General features: G+C 38.2%; 1 protein-coding gene and 1 pseudogene across 1 annotated transcript; both read right to left on the reverse strand.

Moving 5' to 3' along the window:
• Window positions 1-6,367: 6,367 nt before the first annotated feature.
• Window positions 6,368-10,656, reverse strand: LOC115821076 (pepsin A-like). The gene is made up of 9 exons (XM_030784834.1): window positions 10,604-10,656; window positions 10,223-10,364; window positions 9,993-10,110; window positions 7,961-8,079; window positions 7,549-7,748; window positions 7,191-7,304; window positions 6,899-7,043; window positions 6,708-6,806; window positions 6,368-6,505 (listed from the first exon to the last, which is right to left on the reverse strand). The coding sequence occupies exons 1-9, from the start codon at window positions 10,654-10,656 to the stop codon at window positions 6,368-6,370; spliced, it is 1,128 nt and encodes a 375-aa protein (XP_030640694.1).
• A 4,533-nt stretch (window positions 10,657-15,189) lies between these two features.
• LOC115821075 (pepsin A-like) lies at window positions 15,190-17,840 on the reverse strand (annotated as a pseudogene).
• Window positions 17,841-26,962: the final 9,122 nt, after the last annotated feature.

Below are 26,962 nucleotides of genomic sequence, written 5' to 3' on the forward strand. Positions count from 1 at the left end.
CGCAGCCTTTTTTCGGACTGTTTTCCCTTTGATCAGGGGAATCCTGCAACTGGAGAGAGAGGTTTTTATTACACTTTTTATTAGCTGGAAACATTCTAGTGTCATACAACTTCATCATGGCAGCTCAGAGTCATTCTATGGACCAGAACAGTACCAGAACAGTACTAACGCATTCCAGGACCCGTATCTTTTAAACACACTAGTACCTGAGCTCCTATCATCAGTATGAAAAGAAAGCAGATTAGATCTGGAGTATACATAATCTGAAGCAATGGCGTTGCTATTTTGTCACAGTTTTGTTGTTATTTAAGCACAAGGACAAATAGCAGTCTATTAATATGTTCTTTAGGCCTATATCTCTTTAGATAAATCATGAGCACAGGGATTGTTGTACAAGATTAACATATCAAATGTAAACATCATTGCATAATGTTTACATCTGATATGCACCAACATACACATCCAGTTCCACACTGTGTCTGCTGCTGAAGGTGAAGTTATCCCACATGGAGCTGAGAAACTAAAATACAGCATACTATGACAGATATCACATTTAAAACATTCTCCTAGTTATCAACAGTGGAAATCTGAATGTGAACATCAGATATAACAGCTGATATAATAAAAGATATGTCAAAATGTGTTTCTTGCTAACTGATACTTGCAAATGATGCATTTCTTCCATGGTGCAATTTCATAATGATGTTACATACACACTCTCTTGCTATCATATACATTAGCACTATATATGTATATGTATATGCATGCTTTTAACAACTTTTCAGAACTGTTTAGGTGTGTTTTAAAAAAGTTGTTTATTTCAGATATTCATTAACTTCTGGTCTCCATGAGCTTATAAAAGAAAACATTTCAGGAGACCATATTCCTCATTCTTAATTTTTAACAAAGGCACAAATTCCTGTAACCAAATCCAGAGGATGACAACATACACATTTTCACATGGGACCACACATTATTAAGCACCTGTTATAATAATTCTGAGAGGTATGCAAAAAAAAAAAAAAGAATTTATTCACAACATGAAACTGGTTTCAACTTCCACCTAAGTTATGATACAAAATTTGAAAATTCTCGTTAAATTAAAAACACATCAAAGCCAAAGTGTACACCTGAGTGTCCTGTTCTAACCCAGTCTTCAAAGCCACAGAGATGTAGCCTCTACGCATATATTGTCTGATGCAGCTGAACTTTCCCTTGAGAGAAGTCATCATTTCATCTATAGAGTTATGTTCCTTTGGCACTACTTGAACCCAGTTTTCCCCTAACTCATCCAACCATGGGCTAATTTCCAGAGTTTCTCCTTTTTCCATTCTCCCAAAAAGGCTAGGCTGTTGACAAAATGGATCGATGAAAGCAAAGATTGAAGACAGTTAGGACAAATTATGTTTGCAATGAGGCTGTAACATGCATCAGTTTCCTAGTGAACCCTGGTACTGGGTGTTATATCTGTATTCAGCTACCTGCCAATCATTTACCTGTTCTCCTTGACAATGGGTGTCAATAATTTTCCATATATCTGGAGACTGCATTTATTGCTGCTCACCACCACATTGTATAGCCTTTCTGAAGACACAAATCTCTGACTGTACTGTAAAGGTGGTTGCAATGTATACCTGGAGGGAGCCTCATAATCAACGCATGTAACAGTGGTTTCAGGGCTTAGAAACTCTTTTAAGCCAGCAATACTGAAACTGACTCCATTCTGTCTGCACTGTGATGTGCCAGGACAAACTATCCTCCCTGAGCAGTATCCTCGGGTTCTCATTTTAACTTTTGCCCTTGCTTTCACTTTCACTTGGATCAGTGCCTTCATTATAATCCCGCTCCTTTGCATCCTCGGTTATGTCATTATTATGACCACTGCAGTTACCAGTCTGACTCATCTGCAAAGGCACTTGTTTGCCCATTGAAAATTGCTTCCAGTTCACCCTGAACTGAATACACTCTTCCTCTCTTGGCTAGCGATGTTCTAAAAAGTGGTTTCCTGTTTAAATAAAATGGTATGACACTATGGAGATGTATGTCATATATCCAGACCATTGTAGAATAAGGCTTAATTCCTTTACTGGAATTCTGACTATTTTATTAACAAGATTTTGCACAAATTATTTAGTAAAGTGTATTTGAACCTGTTATGACAAATGCAAATAATATCAGTTTTTGAGAGTAAAAATGAGATAATTTGGATAAAATTATGATGCAATTCATTTGGCCTAAATTTAAGGTAAGTGGTTAAATGAGGGCCAGAAAAAAGGCTAAACCCATACAGAAAAAAATGTATTGAAATATATTTTAAAATGTCTAAATATATGTGGAATATATTGTAAATACACTGCAACATATTTGCATTGTTGTTCACATATCTTAGTAATTTTGATATATATTTTCAAACATAACAAAATGTATGATGTATTAATTGTGAAATATATTCAAATATACTCAAATCTATAACATGAAATGCAAAATATATGACAAAATCTATGCAGTCATGAAGCTGACTGTTCTTCAGATGTATATGTTTCAGTCTCAGAAGCACCTCGCTTATACAGCTAAAGAAGGGCCAAAATGTTCTGTTTCTTTTAGTAGTTCAGGAATTACTTCTACCTCCTCTTTCCCCACAAAACAATAACAGATTTTGCTACTGTTTACTATATTACATACTACTATACTATATACTGTATACTTTCATTTAAATGACTGTAATGTCAAATGACAAATTACATTTGCTTCCCTAAGACATCGAGCTACATTAAAACAGCACTTAGTTCAATTATTACATTTATACACATGTTTCGATGTACATCTTTTGAAAAGTAAGCAGCTATGAAGAAACACCCCCAGGCCTCCAAAGGGACAACCATCAACTCAAAGCTGGCTGAGCTTAGATTTAACATGAAGTGAAGATGGATGAGAATAGAATGAATGAGAACACAAATTCAGATTAAACTGAAAAATGCATTTTTTTTTGTGAAAATATTGAACTAGATCAGATTTATATTTCAAAATATATTTCACCAAAACAATTATCTCAAAGTCAAAAATATATGCACATATATGTGCATACAAACAGAAATATACATATAAGTGAATATATTTAATAGCTCATAAATAGGGTGGTGCAGTCACGCAGTGGGTAGTGCTGTCGCCTCACAGCCAGGCGGTCCTGGGTTCGATTCCCAGTCAGGCATCCAAAGACATGCAGGTTAGATGAATTAGAGACACTAAATTGCTGCTAGGTGTGAATGTTTGTTTGTTTGTCTGCCCTGCGATGGACTAGCAACCGGTGTAGGGTGCTTCCCTACTTTTTGCCCATTGAATGCTGGTATAGTAAATATATTGACATATATTAAGCCATAGTGAATATACTGATATATGTTATACTAACAATATATTTCTTGGGCCAATTTTGAATTTTTACATATATTTTCAAAAGTGCTCATCGAAATATATTTCAAATATATTTTTTCCCATATTGGAGTGGTACATTTTTACGGCAGAGGGCCTCTGAGTTCAGTCATACCACATGGAGATAAAAAGTGCTTAATTTTTGTGAGGAAGCAGTGCTCATGAATGTCATTACTGGGAGGGTAACCAATGAGACTGGAGGAATGGTGGAACTACATGGCCATTAATTCCTCAAGAAAGTGACAGTGAATTGCACCAGTGCCAGATCACTTCAGAATATTTTATCTTACTTCTACAATTACCTGCCTGTGAAGGAGGGGGGGGGGGTTATGGCACTGGTATTGTCCGGCATGTAGTTTTTAATTAATTTACCTCATATATCAGCTCAGATGCTAGCAGTGCTAGCTAGTCATAGGATTACTTTGATGAGGATTTCAAGTTTACAAGTTTACAATCAATTAACCAGCTTACCATCAAAGACAGCTTGATAAAACTCAAACCCCAACTAACTCCCTCTCAGCCATCCTCATTTTATCTTGCCTTTTCCCCTTTAAAATAAATTAAAATAAATTCATATATATACCAAAAAAATCTATACTAAAAACAATATTTAAAAAAATTACACGAAGTGTTGTTTGTTGACATACTACAAAATTATTGTGAAGATTGCTTTGACATTTGTAGCTAACAAACTAACATGAATATATAATGGAAACTACTCGCACAAAGAAAAATTAATCCACCATAACCTACATGGCATTATTCCAAGCTGGCACCAATGTAGCTCTCACATGTCTGATTATCATACAGGTTCTACAAGCCTGTCTAGGGGTTGATACTGTAGGTATTTGATAAAGGCAACAACATAATCTTAAATACCCCACATAAGTTGTGACAAGGTTAAAACTGTGATAAATGCTGACCTACATATTTTGAAACCTCAGAAAAACTCAGATAATAACAAAAATAAGTTTGTTTATTTGTAGCCGCTTCCTCTCAAGGTGACACACATTCAGTATAAAGGAAACTAATGTCCCAAATGTCTGTGTGTGCATTAGAGTTTGGGTTGTGATGGGCAACAAGAAGTCACAAAAAGAAAAAAAAAAAAAAGATCTGCCCGCATTCTTTGACATTTTTAGTACACTATTCTGTGCCTGTGTATAATTTATCCATCTCCTGCTCATGTACTGATGTTGTGTTTTGACCTTGGTGCCGACTGGCTAAAATAGCACTCGACCTTATTTTGTTTTTGACTATATTTCCTAGAACCCCTGTACGACAAATTTAAATACCCAAGACTGAACTTGAAACTTGATGATAAAATGTTTAATACTTGACCTTCATTTAGCTTTAATAACTTGCTTCCCTGTCACAGCCTGCACCTCATCTTTGGACTTTTAGTTTGAAATGTCGTGTGCTCCTGTTCCTTGTGTGTTTCCACCCCTCACCTGATCCTGTTTGTTGTATTTATTAACCTCGTTCCCCCCCTTGTTAATTTCATCCAATCATGTTAGCCCTGTTTAGTTTTCCTCTTGTATTTAAGCCCTTGTGTTTCACCTGTCCTTGGTCTATCGTTTGTGTTTATATGCACGCTGTTAGGTTGCGCCTTTTTGTTATCGGTTTTGTTCCAGTTTGCACCTGTATTTTGTTCTTCATTTTTCAAGTAAAGTCCTCCTTTTTGTCGGCGCAACCTTCGTGTCTCGTGCTTGGGTCCTGCACCACTCCACTCCAGCGTGACATTCCCTGAGAATTGCATGCCTGCAATTTGAAATATAAAAGAAAATATGAAACTAATTGTGGGTGCAACATAAACAGCGTTATGAAAATTTAGCTAATGTTTTTGATAACTGGAACTTGTGGTATACAAATTCTAGTGTGTGTATTTAAATGAATGTAATTTTGGTACAATACCCTTCATCTTGATGTGTGAATTACTAGCTCTTTCAATATTTAACAGGAAGTAAATGTAGAAATGAAGAGGCAGGGCTAATGTTTGTGTTTTGCCAGATGTTGTCAGAGCTCTGATAGTTGTATTTTAAAGTAACTGTGACCTGTTCAGGGGTAGATAAAGAAAAGCAGAAGTACTCTAAGTAGAGTTAAACTGACAACCGCTTTTGTAAATTTTAAATGAGTGGCTATTTTACTGTTACATAAATATTTTTGAGGAGGGATACTTTAACTCTACTTAGAGTGCTTTTTTTATAGCAAAAGTACTTCTACTTTTACTTTATCCACCTCTGTTTAATGACACTAAGGAACATCTAGAGAACTGAGCAATGCTGTAGTTCAGCCTCGAACAAATAGAAACATGAACCAACTTTTCTGCATCTTGAATTGAGAACAGTGTCCCAGACTTGGAAGCATTCTTAAGTAGAAACAGGCTGTCTTTCCAATGTTAGAATCAAATCAAGGATTTGTCAATAGCAACACCTGGTTATTTGGCTGTTGTAACAGGTGCAAAATGTATATATCATTGGTTTGCTGCCTTAAAACTAGGATTCCAGAAGTTAATTGTAACTCATTTCTTTCAATTTTATCTTGAAAATTTTTGGAAGATGTGGATTAATTCTGACAAACTGTAAAATTAGCAGTGGTAAGTGACAATGTTATGTAGTCAAAAAATAAACCAGAACATCTATGAATTGGACTACAAGCAAAATGTACTTATGTTAGATAAGATAGTAAACGTGAGTGTTTTTGATATTCCCTTATTAATCATAGACTGTGTCTAGATTGCAAAATTGTAATTAATAGTAATAGTGTTGGTTTGACTTTTTTCTGTAATCCAGAGCAAATAACAATGACATGTACACAATGAAAAACAAAACAGACAGTAAAAATACTTTTTACTGCAAACAATATGTTTAATTTTTAAAAACATCTTTGGACATACATAGCAAATTCAATAGACTGTTATATCATTAGAGATGTGCTATTGTCTTTAGACAATAGGAGCCAGGGCCACTGCATTGTACTGTCTGTCAAAGACAGCGTAGAACTGCTGGAGGAAAACATCACCCAAGATCCACAGTTGCTGAGAGCCACCATTTCCAAAGCCAGCCATGCACTCACCATAGCTCTGGGAGAATAAAGTGAAAGATCAGTAAGATATTTAATGTAGAGCTGCTGCACCCTTTTTCAAAACTCAGAAATGTACAGCCTTAATTGTCCTTTTCTGGCAGAGAGGAAAAGGATAACTCTGCTCTTTTCTCATGTCTTTCTTAATAATATTAGAAAATGCATTGGCTGTATGAGTCTTACGGTGTCATGTGTGCACTGACCTGTGAGACATAGGCAGAGGCAGGGATGGTGAAGGCGTTTCCATTGAGGGTGAAAGTCACAGGGGGCATGCTGCTAATGTTGTTGCAGTTCACTATGACCTGTTATCAATGAGGTGGTGTTTAGAAAGATGAATTCATGTGGGGACCAGTGGTATTTAGAAACCAAAACCTGATGACCATAGTCCACTCACATCTCCGTATTCGTCCACAGTGGCACCAATCCATGAGACAATGTTATTGAAATCAGTGCTGGGAGCCACGATGAGGGATGTCCCTGTGTCAAGGATAGCCTGGCAACCACCAGCACAACCGACAGTGTTCCCATCAATAATAACACTAAGGGAAAAAATCGTATTGGTGAATGATCTCAACCAAAGCAAACATTCAGCCCGATTTATTTCACTTTCTGCTGTGTTTCTAATTCAGGGTTTCAAAATGTATTTCTAAGTTTAGCTGCGTATTTAACCAATTTAAATGCCTTACCTATTCATAGTAATCTGCCAGTAAGTTTCAGATGAGAGAGGGATCCAAGTTAAGCTTCCACTATAGTAGGAGCTGTCCACTTCACCAAAAAGAATAAAACTGCCACTCTGGTCACTTGGGAAAATATAAGAGTGAGCATTAGAGCAGACAACAACACTATTCTCTAGTTTGACTTTCATATAATGTAGCTCAAAACAAAGGAGCAAACTTGTCATGATAGTGCACAATGTTGCTATAAAATCCTTTTCAGTCAATCCACATCACTTTCAAGTGTAAACAAAATTTAGCTCTTAACCTGCAAAAAGCCAAAATATTTTCACAAAGGATTTTCAGTTCATGAATTAAGAGTCAGTCTTACTTGCTGCTCAGGTAGACGGAGAAGAGGTTCTGGGAGACCAGGTTCTGACTCATCATGTTGTCAAAGACAGGTGTGGCCCCAGAGGCTGAGATGGAAGGGAAGGCCAGGCCTAGGATGCCATCAGCCTGCATACTGGCCATGAAAGCAGCTTCAGTTGTGCTCAGCCCAAAGATCTGATTGGACACTGTGATCCCACCAACCTTGCAGGTGGGAGGTGCGAAGAACATTGCAGCTTAGGTCAGAGTGATCTTTACACCTCTCTCCACTATCTTTCTACACTACCATAGCATTGCAGGTTTTCATGAACAGCAGCTATCCATGTGCACACCATGATTATCAAGAATCATTCACCTACTTATTTACTTTGTTGTCAGTATTGTCCATGCCAAATGATACTTTTTTGTTCACTCACCACCACGGTGTCATATCCAAGATATCCATTCATACTGCCGGTGCCATACTGGATTGAAATGGTTTGGGAGGACCACTGGAAAGTGCTAGAGGCCAGAGGGTTGAATTCAGCATGATTCTCTGAGGAAAAGAGGACGACACATCAAAAAATATTACAGCTAGGTTTTCTCTCCCTCTATGATTAGGTCTTTCAACATTACCATGACCACTGCACTGTAAAAAAGGATTTGGGGTTTTAGTCAGGTGGACTAGCGCAATCAAGCAGAGTGAACTCATTGCACATTTCAACAAAATATGATGAGTTACAACAACTCCAACTTGAAAAAAGACTTGAAAACTCATAGTAATTTGTTCAGTTAACTTCAGAACATATGTCAGGTCTGGGTATTTTGTGTCACACGCATGCGCCTGCAATATGACGTCATTACCACAGACACAGTGTTGCGCATTCTGAAATCCAAACTAAGCATGAAATATGCATCAAAAGTTGTGGTGACAGGCTGTCTGAGACAGAGACTAGATGATTAATTCGTATTGCCTGCTGATGAACTGGCTAGACTAAATTTAAATGTACTTACTTGATAACGATGATTGAACATACTGTAACAGAGTTCTGTAGCTGTTACTTCCTGGTTTGTACAGGACATGCTGGGAGTGGAATTTTGTTGTGCAGTAATGTTTATTAAAGAGTTTTTATTACTTAAGAAGATTACCGTTCTGTAATGTGTTTCGTGTGTGCGCTTGTTATCTTCAGTTTATCGACTCAGGTAATGACTTGAACGTGTGTTACCGGTTGGAAATTGACTAGTGCACATGGTTATGTCTCAGTGGTGTCCCTAATGTAAGGTAAAACTTGTCTATTAAATGCTCTCTAAGGTAACACAGGTAATGAGCTGTGTTTTGTCTTTGTTACAATATGTGTAAAATTGGATGGTCTGAAAGTTCATTGAGCTGCTGCTGTAAAGAAAAGCACTGTTTCCCTCAAAGAACTGAAGAAAGGAAGGTATTTTACGTTGAGCAAACTTGACCCACATTTGTACAAATTTGATAAAATAAGATCAACCAACGTCTTTTTCGGTTCTCTTATCTAACCCTTTCTAGTCCAAATTATTTGACATAGGAAGTTGAGTCAACAAACTGCAAGTTGTATGAACTAATTTATGTAAGTGTAATAAGCTTGATACTACACGTTGACATAACTTAACTCAGTCAGAGCTAAACGATGTCTTGACTGGGTTAAGCCGAGTCAACAAATCCATTTTTTACAGTGTAGAAAAGGGCTTTTGTCATTTTGTTATGATTTTCATAGAACTTAAAATTTTAAGGCAACCAGGTTACTCACTTTTTTAAGTTAAAACAACAAATCATTTTTTACAGTGTGGATGAGAGGAAATCACTTTTACTTGACCATCTGTGTAACTGATGAGTTAAGAGAGCTAAGATATTTAAGGCAACCAAGTCAGTTTCTTGAAAAGTTAATACAAGCTATATGTAGATGAACTGAGTAAGATCTTAGTCGAGACAAATTAAAAATACACATCAATACAACTACAAACATACAAGTACAAATGTATTGTTTGTTGAGTTAACGTAAACTTCGGAATTAACTCAATGCATCTCCATGCTCAAATGAGTTGACATGATGTATAATTTCAAGTCATATTAACTAAAGATAATGTTGTGTTAATAAAAAGTCTTTAGTTGATAGAACACTGTCTGATTTAGAATATTAGTCAGATCAACATACTATCTTTATTTGATGCAACTTGATTGCCTCACTGTGCTAACTCACCATATAATTTTTCAACTTAAAATTTTAAAGCAACCAGGTTACTCACTTTTTTAAGTTAAAACAACAAATCATTTTTTACAGTGTGAATGAGAGGAAGTCACTTTTACTTGACCACCTATGTAACCTCAGGTTTGAATGAAACTCATATATGTTTCGGATGTTGGATCATGAGTTTGGTCAAGAACATAATAAACACCAACATAATAATTACTCAAAAAGCTCTATAAAATGGAATACTTACGGCAGGCTTGGCTGGAGCAGTAAATGGAAGGCACCCACAGGTTGGAGGAGCCAGTGTCAAAGATCACTTTGAAACTCTGAGGTGGAGTCCCGATGGAGATAACACCATAGTAAGACAACTGTAGAAAGACAGAAGCATGGATGTGTAGCATTATTATAAGGACAGAATCATTCAGTATGAATACAAGGACAGCTACTACATAGATTTTGCACTGCTTCTGAGAGACTCACATCAGCGTCGTTGGTCATGGTTTCAACACCATTCTGTATGAATTTAACTATGGGGTTGTATGGATGCTTCTTCCTGTACTCCTCCCACATCCCCCTTTTTTTCAGTTGTTCTCTGACTGTTTTTCCTTTGATTATGGGCATCCTGCAGTACGTGAGAAAGACAGACAAATAAAGTTACTTTTTTGATCTTCACTGAAATCATATTTTAATGATTCGTATCATCAGCTTGCATGTCAAAAAGACCTCAACTCTCAACGTTCTAAACTTTATCTCAGCTCCATTATCTACATTAGGAACAAAACATTTCTAATGTAACAGCAACCTCCTCACACAGAGACTTCTGTTTTCAGTTGTCTTTCTGAAAGTACAATTATTGCTTACCTGACACACTCAGTGAGTGCCACCAAAGCACAGAGGACAACTGCCCACTTCATTGCTGCTACGAGTCGTTCTTCTTCGAGTCGATGAGATCAGAGTAGTTCTGTCGAACCAGTAACACAACATCCCAAGACCTCTTCTTTATATATGCTAGAGTACCTGTGTTCTTATCTTTAAGAAGTCATATTAATGTGATAAGAGGGCAAGATTAGGACCAGAGTGTAAATAACTACTTGAAACAATGTCTTAGCTGTTTCCTAATATTTTTTCTTGTGAAATGGGGACAAGGGCTTTCAGTAGAAAACAGTGAATGAATGTGTCCTTTAAATCTGTAAGTAAAAGTTACACACATATGGGCTAATGCATAATGTTTACATTTTGATAAGTACAGCAATTCATTCATATCCCATAGCGCTAAGCTGTCTCATTTGCCAAAGGTGAACTCACCTCACACGGATCTGAAACACAGGATACTGTGACGCAGGCATATGAAGAACACACTCAGGTCCTACATATTATTATCAACATTCTGTTGTTTTGTTGTCTAAGAAAGTACTCCACTGATTTTTTTCCTGGTGGCAGATTATATTTCCAGGACATTGTGAAATACGTGACCAGAAATGTTTCTTTGTCAAATGAAGAAAAATTATAAGACATAAAAACTTCTCATAACTTACATAAATGAATACATCACTGTTCTGCTTATCACTGGCATATCAGCGATTCAGTTAATCATCTGTTCCACATGATTTCTGTTCATTTCTGTTTAACATTTGTGAAGTCTTCCCTTTACCATGTGTAACTGAGCTTTATTCCTGTGTATCCACATCAATCCTCAGTCAGAAGACCAGCGTATGTCCATGAATTTGTGTGGTCTGGTTAGTTCTGAGCTCTGTCCTCTTATACCTGTCCTTGTGTACCTTTTAGCCTGTTTTGTCTGAGTCCAAACTTCCTGCTGCTCAGAAATCTCTGCCTAAGTTTGTCACTAGTGTATAAACATTTGCAAATGTATCTGGCTTCCCAAGATCTCCCTGACTTAAGACCTCATCCTGTCATGGATGCAGCGAACCAGCCCTGAGCAACGAAAATTCAGCCATGCTCATTTCAGCTTCATTGGGTCCAGCACTGAGCAGTATGGTGGCACACCAGTTACACAAACTCACCCAACTTTGTTCTGCCTTGTTGAGGTCATCTATCAGATCCAGCTGCTCACCATCTCACCGCTTCCTCTTCCCACACTTCCGATTTCCTCGGACCCTCTGGTGATTCCCACCCATCATCACTGAAATGCAGGGGCTTCATTCTACACTGCTTGTTGTATTTTGCTCACCAACCCTCTCTTCCAGATGAATCCAAAGTGGCTATGGTAATTTCTTGCCTGATGGGTAGAGCATTGAAGTAGGCCACTTCCATCTGAGAGAGTAGTAGAGGAAGTTGCCTCATACAAGTGATTTGAAGCCCTGTTCCAAGCAGTGTCTGACCACCCTACGGGTGGTAAAGATGGAGGTAGGAGGCTGATCCATCTGACCCAGAGCAATCAGTTGGTGGCTGATTATGTGCTGGACCATGCCAGCTGCCATTTACTGGAATGAGTCAGCACTCTGTACCATCTACGAACAAGGCTTGCAAAGAGACAGTCAGATGGAACTTGCCTGCTGTGATGAAAATTTGGTTTCCTTCATCTCACTTTCCATGCACCTTGATAACACGCTCAGTGAACACTGGTGGCCATCCAGAGGAGCACCCAATGCAAGTCTCAGAATGGAAAGAGAACTGAATCACCCACCTCGCTGAATCACCCACAGGTGTATGGACAATGTGCCCCTTACAAAAGTTATTATTTGTATAAGTTCCCTAATAATATCTTTAAACAAATGCAAACTATGGACTCACTTAACACACAAAGAAAAGACAGGGTTTTATGCTGTTTATTTGCCAGGACTTAGTATTCAGGTGTACAAAGTAGATGCTGACGATAGGAGAAGAAAAGAACAAATTTTCTGTTTTTAATAATTACTTCAGAAATTCTGCACGAAACAGGACAGTAATAGCTAGTGAGCAGCACAGGGCCTTTCTTGAACATCTGCGTGCCGACCTGTGTATGTATGTCTAACTTGGCTATCACTGAGTATCAGTCTTTCTTCTTATCACACCACAAGGGGGCCCCCTGTGATTGTCTGAACCATGGACTGAGCCAAATATGTCAACATGCAGCAGCTCTTCGGCTTCATCCATCAAGATGTTATGATGGATGAACTTGAAGCAGGTGAACTCATTGTCATTACCAGAGTCGGCCTCATCCACTCTTTACATTCTTTTTTCTTCTGATTCCTTGGAGCATGACAGCATCTGCACACATTAGCGATTTTGATTTCCACCATGTTTGATTTCCATCGTATTGAATTTTAACCAAAACGTTATTTTTCGCTTTCCTTCCCCTACAGATTTTTACCAAATTTACCATTTTGTCTTCTTTTTTATTCTCAAACACATTCGGTTGTACTGCTGAACGAATTCAGCAGCGAAGATGCCAAACAGGAAGTGAGACCATACCTCAGCAACACTTTAGTGTCGTGACAGAAAACTTGGTACCTGTCATTGTTACCATTCTCTGGGGGTTTTCAAGAATTGTTAAGTCATTTGATCAGTAGGAAGTGGCATTGCAATTTAACAGAAGTACAAAGGTAAAAGGCTTGTAACTTTTGAAGTGTTTTGCCTATTAACATGATTTTTTTTTTTCTTTTGTCACCATACATCATACTACATTTCATTAACTTTCTCACTGTCCATTTGGAATAATCTGTAAATTTAAGATTTTTAAATGCTCTTAGACTGTTCAACCAATCAGCATGAAATTTGGTATCTGTCATCTGGGGAGTACCCTGCATCTTTAAAATCTGATCAATAGGGCATATTGTATGGGCACAGCACATGTATTTGGTGGTGAAGATACTAAACAGGAAGCAAGGTGTAAATCATAAGCACTACACCGACAGCAGTAACATGCTTCCATTCAGTAATATAACCCGTAAGATACTACAGTAATAAAACATAGAAGATAGAACTAATAACAGTGACAACAGCTTTAAATATGATGGTATATATCCCTCAAGTAGTTAACCAACCATAATTCAAGTGAACTCGAATTGGAATTCAATACTACAATTCAATGCTACAATTAATATCCTGAGCATATATGGTAATTTAGCACTTAGCCATGACAAATGTTGTATGCAACTTTCTTTCTGATGACTGTTAAGTTTGGCGTGTTACCACTGCAGCAGTACTACTGTCAGCCATTTTCACGCATTTCTCATGTGTCAAAGTGCCATTATCTTCCTTGCAGCTCTCCTGAGAATTTGAGGGGAACTGTCCATAAGTCACCCATTCTTCCATGGGATTTTGGTCACTTTTGTCACCATATACAACAACTTGTTATTGTACACATTATGCTGACATAATGAAATAGTTTGAAAGGGGTTGTATGTGTAGACAATATAATTTTGTGAGTGTGACTATGAACTCAAGTTAATATTAATTAAATAAACAGGAAAACGAAAAATAGCTGATGAGAGTGTTGTTTTAAGACAACATTTTAGATCTTTATTGTCTTTGAGGGGACATTTTGTGTGTATGACACTATAAGAAATATAAGTCCTGAAAGTTTTTCGCTTCACTTCATCACAGGTCACATGTGATTTCTCATTGATCCTTTATTTCCTCAGTGTTGAATCAAAAACAAAGGCTGCCTGATTTAGAAAATGAAATAAACACACCTGAGTCAAAATAAAAGCTGAGGTTCTCTGATCAGAAACATCTCAGCTCTAAGAATGTTAGCAAAGTGAGCTAAAACATCTGCTGAGGTCTAAAGATAAATTTATAGCACCTTGTACCAGAGTAACCCTAACACTACTCTCAGAGAGAAAGCTAAATGTCTGACTACCCAATAGCAACAGAATGAGTTCCATAGGTGATTCAGTCATATTTTTAAATTAATAACAGACCAGACACACAGCTGCATGAGTACACCAGGTACATTCAGTGTCAAAGATAAAGTATAAGAGACGGCAGCTAGACTGCTTCAGATAAGCCTTTCTATGTACATTTTGTATGCAGGAATATACTTAATCAATCAGTAGCCCCAGTGATCAAGGCTTCTTGTATTCTAATTGGTCTGGTGTGCTGCCCTAACATCAGCAAATGCAGTACATGTAGTAGTAAAAAATGTAGTAAAAAAATCTATGAAGAAGAACACAAACAAAATGTAATTATGGTAGATAAGTTAGTAAACGTGAATATTTTAGATGTGCCCATATTAATCGAAGACTGCATCCGCATCGCATCATAGTAATAGACATGGTAATAGTGATTAATTGTAATAGTGTTGACTGAATTTTGACTTATATGTGCCTAAAAAGTCAATTTCATCATTCCTTCAGATTATCCTCTGTCATCCAGACCAAAGGACAAACGTAGACAGGATGAAAAACCAGAGACACAGCAAAAATGTTCTACTGCAAAATACACGTTTAATGTAAGACATTTTAGACATAAATCGCAATTTGAACAGAGGAGATGTGCTACTCTCTTTAAACTATAGGTGCCAGGGCCACTGCATTGTACTGTCTGTCAAAGACAGCGTAGAACTGCTGGAGGAAAACATCACCCAAGATCCACAGTTGTTGAGAGCCACCGTTTCCAAAACCAGCCATGCACTCACCATTGCTCTGGAGGAATAACGTAAAAGATCAATAAGACATTTAATGTAGAGCTGTTGCACCCTTTTACATAACTCAAAAATGAAGAGCCCTATTAATCTCTTCTGAAAGAGAGGAAATGGTTAACACTCTACTCTTTTCTCCTATTTCCTTAACAACATTAGAAAGGGTACCGACTGTATGAGTCTTACGGTGTCATGTGTGCACTGACCTGTGAGACGTAGGCGGAGGCAGGGATGGTGAACTCGTTTCCATTGAGGGTGAGAGTCACAGGGGGCATGCTGTTAATGTTGTTGCAGTTCACAATGACCTGTTATCAATGAGGTGGTGTTTACAAAGATGAATTCATGTGGGGACCAGTGGTATTTTGAAACCAAAACCTAATGACCATAGTCCACTCACATCTCCGTATTCGTCCACAGTGGCACCAATCCAAGAGGTGATGTTATTGAAATCAGTGCTGGGAGCCACGATGAGGGACGTCCCTGTGTCAAGGATAGCCTGGCAACCATCAGCACAACCAACAGCGCTCCCATCAATGGTAAAACTGAGGAGGAGAACATATCAGTGAATGATCTCAACCAAAAAAAAAAAACCATCAACCAAATTTCTTTAATTTTACTGCTTTACTTCTAATTCAGTGATTCTAAGTATACTTCTAAATTCAGCTGCTTTTTGGTCTGTCCAGTGTAAGTGCTTTACCTATTCATAGTAATCTGTCAGTAGGTTTCAGATGAGAGAGGGATCCAAGTTAAGTTTCCACTATAGTAGGAGCTGTCCACTTCACCAAAAAGGATAAAACTGCCACTCTGGTCACTTTAGCAAAAAAGAGGACTGAGCATTAGAGCAGACAACAACACTATTTTCTGGTTTGACCTTCGTATAATTTAGTTTAAAATAAAGGACTAAACTATTATAAACTACTAAATTATTATACTATTCCAGGGCACAAAAACCAATATCAAGTTTCACTGGAATTCTGTTCTTGAATTACAAATAGTCAAAATATTTTCAGAAAGGGATTTTCAGTTCATGAATTAAGAGCCAGTCTTACTTGCTGCTCAGGTAGACGGAGAAGAGGTTCTGGGAGACCAGGTTCTGACTCATCATGTTGTCAAAGACAGGTGTGGCCCCAGAGGCTGCGATGGAAGGGAAGGCCAGGCCCAGGATGCCATCAGCCTGCATGCTGGCCATGAAAGCAGCCTCAGTTGTGCTCAGCCCAAAGATCTGATTGGACACTGTGATCCCACCAACCTTGCAGGTGGGAGGTGCGAAGAACATTGCAGCTTAGGTCAGAGTGATCTTTACACCTCTCTCCACTATCTTTCTACACTACCATAGCATTGCAGGTTTTCATGAACAGCAGCTATCCATGTGCACACCATGATTATCAAGAATCATTCACCTACTTATTTACTTTGTTGTCAGTATTGTCCATGCCAAATGATACTTTTTTGTTCACTCACCACCACGGTGTCATATCCGAGATATCCATTCATACTGCCGGTGCCATACTGGATTGAAATGGTTTGGGAGGACCACTGGAAAGTGCTAGAGGCCAGAGGGTTGAATTCAGCATGATTCTCTGAGGGAGAGAAGATGATACATCAAACAAATTTACAAGCAGGTTTTCACTCCCCCAATCATTAGGTCTTACACAATTACCATGACAACTGAATGAGAGGAAGTCACTTTACTTGACCACCTGTGTAACCTCAGTTTAGAATGAAACTCATATATGTTTCGGATGTTGGATCATGAGTTTGGTCAAGAACATAATAAACACCAACATAATAATTACTCAAAAAGCTCTATAAAATGGAATACTCACGGCAGGCTTGGCTGGAGCAGTAAACAGAGGGCACCCACAGGTTGGAGGAGCCAGTGTCAAAGATCACTTTGAAACTCTGAGGTGGAGTCCCGATGGAGATAACACCATAGTAAGACAACTGTAGAAAGACAGAAGCATGTATGTGTAGCATTATTATAAGGACAGAATCACTCAGTATGAATGCAAATATATCTACTTCTTAGATTCTGCACTGCTTCTGAGAGACTCACATCAGCGTCATTGGTCATTGTTTCAACGCCATTTTGTATGAATTTAACTATGGGGTTGTATGGATACTTCCTCCTATATGCTTCCCACATCCCCCTTTTTTTCAGTTGTTCTCTGACTGTTTTTCCTTTGATTAAGGGCATCCTGCAGTATGAGAGAGATGGACAAAAAGAGAAAATTCCTTTTTAGGCCTATATTGCAGTCAAAGTTTAACTATTTTTACCATCAGAATAAAGAATATAATGACCTCAATTCTCATCTTATAAACTGTAATTTATCATGTTTGTTTGCATCTAGTTAAAGCACCCCATGAAGTACATTAACAGAAAACATTTCTGATGTAACAGCAACCTTCTCAGCAAGAGACTTCTGCTTTCAGTTGTCTTTCTGAAAGTGCGATTATTGCTTACCTGACACACTCAGTGAGTGCCACCAAAGCACAGAGGACAACGGCCCACTTCATTGCTGCTGCGAGTCGTTCTGCTTCGCGTCGATGAGATCAGAGTAGTTCTGTCCACCTAGTAACACAACATCCCAAGACCTCTGCTTTATATATATATGCTAGAGTACCTGTGATCTTATCTTCAAGAAATCGTATTAATGTGATAAGAGGGCAAGATCTTAACCAGACTGTAAATAACCATCTGAAACAATGTCTTAACTGTTTCATAACAATTTTTTTGGTCAGGTGAGGACAAGGGGCTTTCAGTAGGAAACAGTGAATGAATGTGTCCTTTACATCTGTTTGTAAGAGTCATGTGCACATTGGTTAATGTATAATGTTTACATTTTGATAAGTACAACAATTCCTTAATATTCCATAGTGCTAAGCTCTCTTATTTGCTAAAGGTAAAATCACCCCACACAGATTTGAAACATAGGATACTGTGATTCATTTTAGGTTAAAAAAACAGTCATAGTAAGAACACACGCAGGTCCTATGTATTATCATTAACATACATCCTATTTGATTTCTGAGAAAGGACTTTATTGATTTTGTTCAGGTGGCAAATTATATTTCCAGGACATTGTCAAATATGTGGCTAGAAATTTTAGTTTGACCAAAAGAAGAAAAGATGTAACAAATAATATGTCACATCTTACATAAATGAATACATTATTTCAAGGAGAAAACATTAGATAAGGTGTACATTACTCATTGTGACCACTGATAAGTCTACTCTTTCATTTTATCTTATCAACGTTTTCCAGAAACAGGAAAAGCAGGAAAGTGTCTGTCGCATAACAACGGATGAAAAACACTTTCTTGTTTACAACATCAACTGCTTCTGCAGTTCATTTATCACCTGGTTTTAGATCTCAAAATCATTTCTTTTCACAGCGTATAATATGCTCCAAATAGTAAAAATGCCTCTGCATCCTAGTTTGTTTCTTTATAAAGTTTTCATTTTTCATCCAGCATTATACACTTGATGTTATGGCCATTATTGCCATGAACTCTCGAAATCTAGTTATTTAATACACACAATTCATCAAAGAATATCCGAGTGTGAAAACATATAAAATTTCATCTGTTGAGTCAATAGAATTTACTTTGCTACACAATTTCATTGTCTTAACCAGTTCTTTGTAATGTGCATTTGTCGTGTTCAGTTTTTCAGAGAGCTACTATAATTTTTTTCCGAGTTGGTCAGGCAAGTTCTGCAAAGGGCTTATGAACAATATGCCCTTGCCAAACTTACATAAGTTTCCCGATGATATCTGTGAACACATGCACACTATGGACCCACACAACACACAAAGTAAAGATATAGTCGTATCATGTTCATTACTGTGACTCAGCATTTAGTTGTACAGTGTAGATGTTGACAGTAAGAGAAGAATTGGACTGATCTTTTTTTCTGTTTTTGATCATTCCTTCAGATGCTCTGCAAAACAGCAGGGTAATAATAACTAGTGAACAGCACACGGTCATTGCTGTACATCCGGGGTTGTGCTTTCGAGATTCAGAATAAACAACTGAACTTTGTGGACAGTTGCATGTGTGTGCTGTGGTGGGAGGATGAGGAGATGAAAGACAGGCAGTTGTTTTTAACCATCTGAGGGGTGCTTTGTTTGCAGACTGTGCAGTTAACCATACATGCTCCGCCTGCTGGGCTGGTGTTTGCGGTGCTCTCGGCGCTGGTGTGGAAGTGCTCAGTGTGATATGGATCTGGTTCTCGGCTGACTCTCGGCTGCTTGTTTGGTAACTTTTTATTTTGATGGTCCCCCTGTAGATGCTCAACAGACTACAAGTAGCATATCAACAGCATATCTGTTGACTATTAACAAAGGATCATCTGTAGACAGTTCAGGTTCAATTAAGAAATATACCTACATACTATCAACTAACTATATTAGACATGACCTTATTATTTTTGATGATGATCTACAGTGAGATACTAGTAGATGATCAATGACTTTCAATAAGGTATCAACAGATGATCAGGTAAATGAACGGGTAGATACTTGTAGATTATCAACTGACTATAAAAACAATATCTACAGATGATCAGATAAACCAACAGAGAGATACTGGGAGATGATCAGCTGACTATAAATACAGTATCTACAGATGATCAGGTACATGTGATAACCAGTTCAACACTCATCTGTAGATAGTGAGCATATTATCAGTGTTATTTCTGTAAAGTGCAACAGACTCTCGTAGTTTTCATGTTGATAGATCAGTCTTTCAGCAGACTCTCAGTAAAAGCTTCACATCATTCTTGGCTCTTCTGAAAAGTTGTCCCCTTGTTTCTATACAAATATATGTGTGTTCAGTTAACTATCAGTGGTGCATCAACTGCTAGTCTACAGAGAGTCACTAAGGGCTGTACCAACTCTCTGGTAAAGACCTGCATGTTTGAATTTGCACCATCCAAATAAAGGGAAAAATTATTGAATTAAGTATACAATCTACAATTTGCTTATTTCAAATTCAATGTTCAGCAGACTTTCAGGGGTATTTCATCAGCATGTCTGATAATGACCAGTTACCCATAATACTGTCAGCTCAAAAATATCCTGACTTTAAAGTCAGCACAAAAAGGTCTTTGGAAAACAAGTTAAAAAGCACAAACATTGTTTCATATTCAGATGTTTAATCAACATAAAATTATTATGTTGCATTTTTACTGGAAGAAAAACAAAATACTGTGCTGCTCCAAAAGACAAAATATAATGTGTGAATACTGTCAATGCTCAATAGTCACCCAGTCAACGCAGTGCCAGGGAATAAATCAAATCAAAAGTCATCATTTTTCCACTTAAACTGTTTCATGAATGTAACATAAAAACAATTATATTAACAAAAGAAACCACAGCATCCTGTGCAAACCAATGAATGCCCAATGACAGGAAGAACAAACCAAAATAACATTAATTCTACTGTTAGTAACTGTGTCCCATGACATAACTTACTGCAGCTGAAAAGGCAAAAGCAAACCCTGTCTTTTCATATCAGTGACTTTTCTTCCAATTTCCCGTCGTTTTTTCCTTACACAATTGGGCAAACTGACATTTTTCCTGATGTGAAGGTTAGGGAATTGAACTGGGCTCGGTCTGCAAGATATAATTCTGCGATTGGTCCAAGCTGAGCCACAGCATTCCAGGACACACCCTCTTTTTGGAATGCTCTGGTCATGGTCGCACCCCTTTTTGTCATCTTCAGTAGCCTCCTATATTGCCTCACCACATCTCGAATGGTATTTACTACAGTAAAGAAAAGAAGAAATTACTTTAAAAAATGTAAAACACAATAAAACAATACATACAATGCATAATCATACCTATGCACTTTGTTCAGTACTAACAAAATAGTAGTATAAAAGTGAGCAAGCAAGTGGACATTCTTCACAATAAGAAAAACAGAAAACCTACAAGCCAACAAATCAAAACGACGTAGCCTATGTAAATAAGCAGCAGTGAGGATGTTTGAATGAGAAAAAAAGTATGTATGAATAAGTCACTATGTGGATTAGCCCGGGTGGCTGAATGAGTAGGTTCCTGAGCAAATGAATGGGTTAGCACTTATCAGATCTACATGCCCTTATGAATCACTATAACGACTCAGGACTGCAAATGAAAACTGACTTCAAAATAAAATTAAAAAATGTTACTCCCTTGATTTTAACCACTCCGTAACTGTTGCCTTATTTGTAAATAATCTACTCTGCCTTTATAGCTGCCACCAATCAAATCAGCAGCAGGAGTTTGTGTACCGGTAGCTGATACAGCTTACAAAACCAAAATGCTACAAACCATAACTTTAAATGGCAACAGGGAAAAAAAACCATGTATCTATTTCTGAGAACCCGAAAGTTGTTAACCAATAAATGTGCTATAGGAGGATATGAGAACCAGGCTCTTTTAAAAGTAAGTATGGAAAGCTGGCATCTGCCTCATAAGTGATCTTTAGGTGAACTTGCTATTGCCAACCAGCCTCCAAATAGTATTGTTTAACAATAGTGTTCCTTTGTGCACTTAATTGTATTTTGCAATCGATGTAAAGTGCGATAGCATTTCTGTTTAATGCTCATCTGTCTGCAGTGGTGCTCGGAATTAATAAAACATAACTGAATGGTATTTCCAGGATTTTAACAGTTCAGCTTACTGCCGTTTCCAGACTACTGAATTAGGAATTAGTGAGGAGCTGGTGTATAAGAAAGCGGACTGAGTGAGCAATGCAGTGAGAGAGTGAGGTATCAAATATACAAACCTCACTTTATTTCAGTTTTCTCTTCTCCTCTTGTTCCACTTTTTCTTTTTCTTGCTCTTCTTTTTCTTGTTATTCTTGGACTTCTTTTTTTTGGTGATGATATTTTTCCTCACTTGTGGAGGAGTCTTCATCACTCGTTGATGAGTCTTCATCGCTTGATGAGTCTTCATCACCACACAAATCCTCTTGCATTGAGGAGATACTGGGACCAGGATCGTCTGACAAACAACAGACACCATAAGGATTTTGTGATGGAGAGATTTTGTGCGGCTCACCTGTACGCACACACTCTTTCTTGCTTATACACACTCCAACACACCCACACACACACACCAAAAACCATGAACAGAGACACGTTTTAAGGCCCTTTTGGAATCCCCTGCGCAAGTAAACAATTCATTAATAACTGTCAGTGCATAGACTTTTCATTGGTCAAGAATCAATAGTTCCACCATAATATATAATTAATAAATGAATAATCTAATTAATAATGTCTAAGGAATCCATAAAATTGTCATCTACCTTTCCTCATAATAAGCTCCTCAAGTTGGCATTGAATCGTAGTGTTGCTGGCTTTTAACTCCTCAACTTGGCTCTGCAGGACCATCGTCTTGTTCCTCCATACTAGAAGTTCTTGGGTCACTGGTGTTAGCATAACGTCTTTACCTACAAATTTATAAAAACATAATGGAACCAACATGAATTAGTCAATTGTTACTCATAAATAATAATTCCCAAGTCAAACTGAACACATTCTAGCTTTGTTCCTTCCATTATGTAGTGTTGTCTAATATTCTTATTTCCTATAAACAGGACTTTACACTTAGTTGTATTGAACACCATCTGCCAGGTATCAACAAACTTCTGGATTAGCCTATCTTTAGGTCTTCCTGAATCACCTTAGTTGATTCCAAACTATTGGCTAGATCCGCTTGCTTTGTATCATCTGCAAATTTTACTATTTTCGTACTAAGCTCTGTCCAGATCATTTAGCTAACTAGCTATGTAGCCAAATGGAGATCAAGGTCCCACACACTGATCCTAGTGGGACTCAACTTCGTACATATCCATACCCTGATACCATCCCTCCCACAGTTACTGTACGTTCGCACTGAGAGCGGCGAGAGCATCAAAAGTCGCTCAAACCTCCCTGCCAACAACACTGTTGAACACTGTGGACGATCTGACGTTGATGAAATAGGCGGGTACAAGTTCCTTCGGAAAGCTTGGTTATGCAAATGTTTTTTAAAGGGGCCACAAAGCAAACAGGTCAAACTGTATCTTTGTGCTGACTGACCACCAGTAAGCTATAAGTTAACCTTATGAGATATTTTAAATGTGAAGGTGAGAAATTAATCGATGACAGAAATAAATTAACAATGCTAATTACATATTTCGTAACAAAATAAACTAACAAAAAACACTACTTAAAAGCTTTTTGTTGTTTTGTGTCTTTTGTGTTAATGCTAGGCTAGGTCAAATTCCAGCATGGAGTTTATAGGACACGTTTACTAGCATTGGTCTTTAATTAACACTAACGTTTGTGCATAACCTACATTACAGTACAACATGGGGAAACCCACCACCAATATAATCAGTTTCTCCTCCATTTTGCTTAGGACCAAAAGTTTTGTGGGAACAATAGTTTGTACTGTTGTGTTCTCTACAATTCTCTAGAGCGGAGCGCTTCAAAATTTCTATTGGTTGCCGCCAAACCGCATCATATCTCATTACCATAAAGTTAACCGAACTTCAACTGTATTTTGACGCCCAAACCACCCTCGCCGCAACGCCCTTTGCCGCGACGTTCTTCGCTGCTTAAAGACGCTGGCTCTCATTGAAAATGAATGACTTCCGGTCACTTTGACGCTCTCGCCGCGCTCAGTGTGAACGTACAGTCAGTGTGAACGTACAGTTACACTCCTCTACCAGTCAACTAACTTGCTACAAACCAATTCAGTGATAACCCCCGCAGAATTTGGAGGAGCAGTTCAATTACGACATAGTTAGCTAGCTCAATAAAACAGCACAAAGTACCCACACACTTCCATTACCATGGTCTTTGTCCTGCTCCACTTGCTTGCCTGGTCTTCAACGTGTGTTGTGTGTCGACATCAAAAAATAATGAATCAACACGCATCAGCAGAGCCCCAAGTACTGCACTGTAACATTAAACTTAACTTAACTCTAGCTACCAAATCATAGCGAACTAGCTAATACACACAATACCACCTGCATGGTTAGTCTCATTCAAAGACATTAACATTTTCATCACCGTGCATAAAAGACTTTTGGGTTTCGTTAAGCAACAATAGACAGCAACTACTCACACAGGTAGACCTAGCAAGCAAAAGTTAGACAGCTAGCTTAGCTAGCTAACATTACATAGCTATCTATAAACATTATGGTTTGCCAGCTTAACTAAAGTTACATTTCTTACTTTAAAGGCAGATCATTTACTATATAGCAGTATTTTCAAAATGAATCACCAAAGAGATCAATTACCTAGCTAAATATGTGGGCTCGTTGGTGGTCGAATCTTGATCCCACCGGAAAGTTCTGTCAGATCGTTTGGCGCCACATGTGTGAAAGTGGTTTAAAAAAAATCGCACCTGAACTCTCAAAACATACAAAGATGTCAGGTCTTGATAGACAGCTTATTAAGAGGGTCCACGTAAGGGAAACAAAAAAAAAAACGTTTGAAACTTACAGAGTGGCTGCAAAAGAAAAAAAGTTTTAAAAGCACACATGAAATGCAAACGGTGCAGAAGGTACTTGAGGATGGCCAAGTCTCTCGGCAAAGCTGGGTACATCTGGTAAGTTTTTCAAAAGGTGAAATATTTATGTCTTGTTGATATTTTAAAGTAGGAGAAAGGTCCAAGTACAAAGGGTCTGAAAATGATTTCAGTAAGGAGATCATACCTAGATCTACACTGATGGAACTGCGAAATTTCCATTACACACCATAGATTTATAAGTAAATGAACAGAAGCCTTGAGTTCTTCAAAAACAGGTTATGTGTGTTCTTCCACTGGGTTGCTGGAAGACTAAACACATACACGAATTGGGTTCCTCTTTTGGAATCGTCCCCACCTGCCCCGTACACGTGCTTGTCTCACTGACTCAAAGCACAAACCATGAAACAGATGCTGTTGCTTCTCAGTCTCCCAACTAGTCATCTTAAAAGTGAAACTAAAGCTTGGTTAGCAGAGGATGGTTTCGATCCATCGACCTCTGGGTTATGGGCCCAGCACACTTCCGCTGCGCCACTCTGCTCAGCAACACCCTGGATGGGCCTTGAACCCACAAGCCCTGGCTTAGGAGGCCAGTGCCTTATCCATTTGGTCACTGGGGCGGCTTTGACCCTGGGTTACCAGTCCTCATTCCCTTTTAGTTAGGCTGGGTTGAAAAACATTGCAGAGAGGAAATCCTTTAAGAGCTCATACAACCTAAAATTTCTAACTGACCAATGCATGTGGTCAGTACAATGCTGCAATACTGTGTTTGAAAAAAGGCATAACAAAAAGTGCACGTGCATGGTGCATATTCGGCAGGGGACACAGAAACATGATGTAATGTCGCAAACACGCAGTGCAAATCAGGTTGGGTCATAAACTATAACTGGTATACGCATGCGTGTAAATGTTGTGCATGCATGCTGTAGTTCAGGCTGATGCGTGGCGCCGATCGGGCGGGTGTTCCTGATACTCATGCAGTTAACAATGTAAGCAGACCTCTCATCTGATGTCCATATACCAGTTCAAATGGACGACTAAAACCAGTAGGGTCATTCACTGAATCTCTGAATACAAAAAGCAGGAAACTGTGGATTATATGCAGATGACATTTTGTGCTTGATTCCCATCTCATGCATTATGTTTTGAAATAGCCCTGAGGTAAAATTTGATCCCAGGTCATGCTGCACCTATTTGAACTTTAGTCTTGATATTTCCTGTTGGTAGTGCCTCAGGAAACCTAGTGGCCATGTCTGATATGGTTAACAAATATTCAGTGCTTTTTTTGTCCTTGGCAGGGGACCTACACAATTGATGAGCACTCTAGTGAATCGTTCTTCCATTACTGGCAACAGCTGTAAAGATACAAGTGAAAAACTTTGAAGACATTGCTTGACCATGCATCACAAAAAATGTTCAACATACAACTTAGACTTGATACCTCTTCCACAAATACACATTGAGCAACATCAGTAAGACTGGGCTTATGGATACATAAATTATGCATAAGATAAGGTAAGGATCCGACAAGATACTGATTTGCAGCGACTACTGGACCCCCTGAAATAGGCTCCTCAGTGGTGGTTGAGAAAAGCCAAAAGTCATTCTCCTAGAGCTCCCTTTGGGCACACAGGGGCAAATGGGAATATAGCCCTTTCTCACCTGTTCCTTTGACTCATATAAGCATGGTACAGCTTTGAAAAATACAGAGAGCCCCTTCACTGTACTCTGCATGGACATTTTTAGTAACACACCATTTATAAGTGAATAGAGAGAAGCCAAAAGCTGATATTAGACATACTTAAGCTATTCTTAGAGCACTTCTACTTTTTCCACCCCTGCCTCAAGCAATATTAAAATCTTTCACTATGTACACATTTCTACCAAGTACAGTAACTAAACTGAAGAATACACAGAGTACAGCTTGCAGCATCCACAAGTTTGAAAAACAACAGAACAGGCTACTACAGCACTGTATGCCGAAATGCACAAGGCACTTTCCCAGAATTCCTTTGGGAACACAGGTGCAGTTGTGACATATTCTAACAAGGGGGAAGATAGTGGCTGTGTCCGAAATGGCATACTACATACTTCTCGCATACTAATTATGACGTAAAAGTAGTAAGTAGT

This window comes from Chanos chanos, chromosome 9, assembly GCF_902362185.1.
Source record: "Chanos chanos chromosome 9, fChaCha1.1, whole genome shotgun sequence".
NCBI lineage: Eukaryota > Metazoa > Chordata > Actinopteri > Gonorynchiformes > Chanidae > Chanos > Chanos chanos.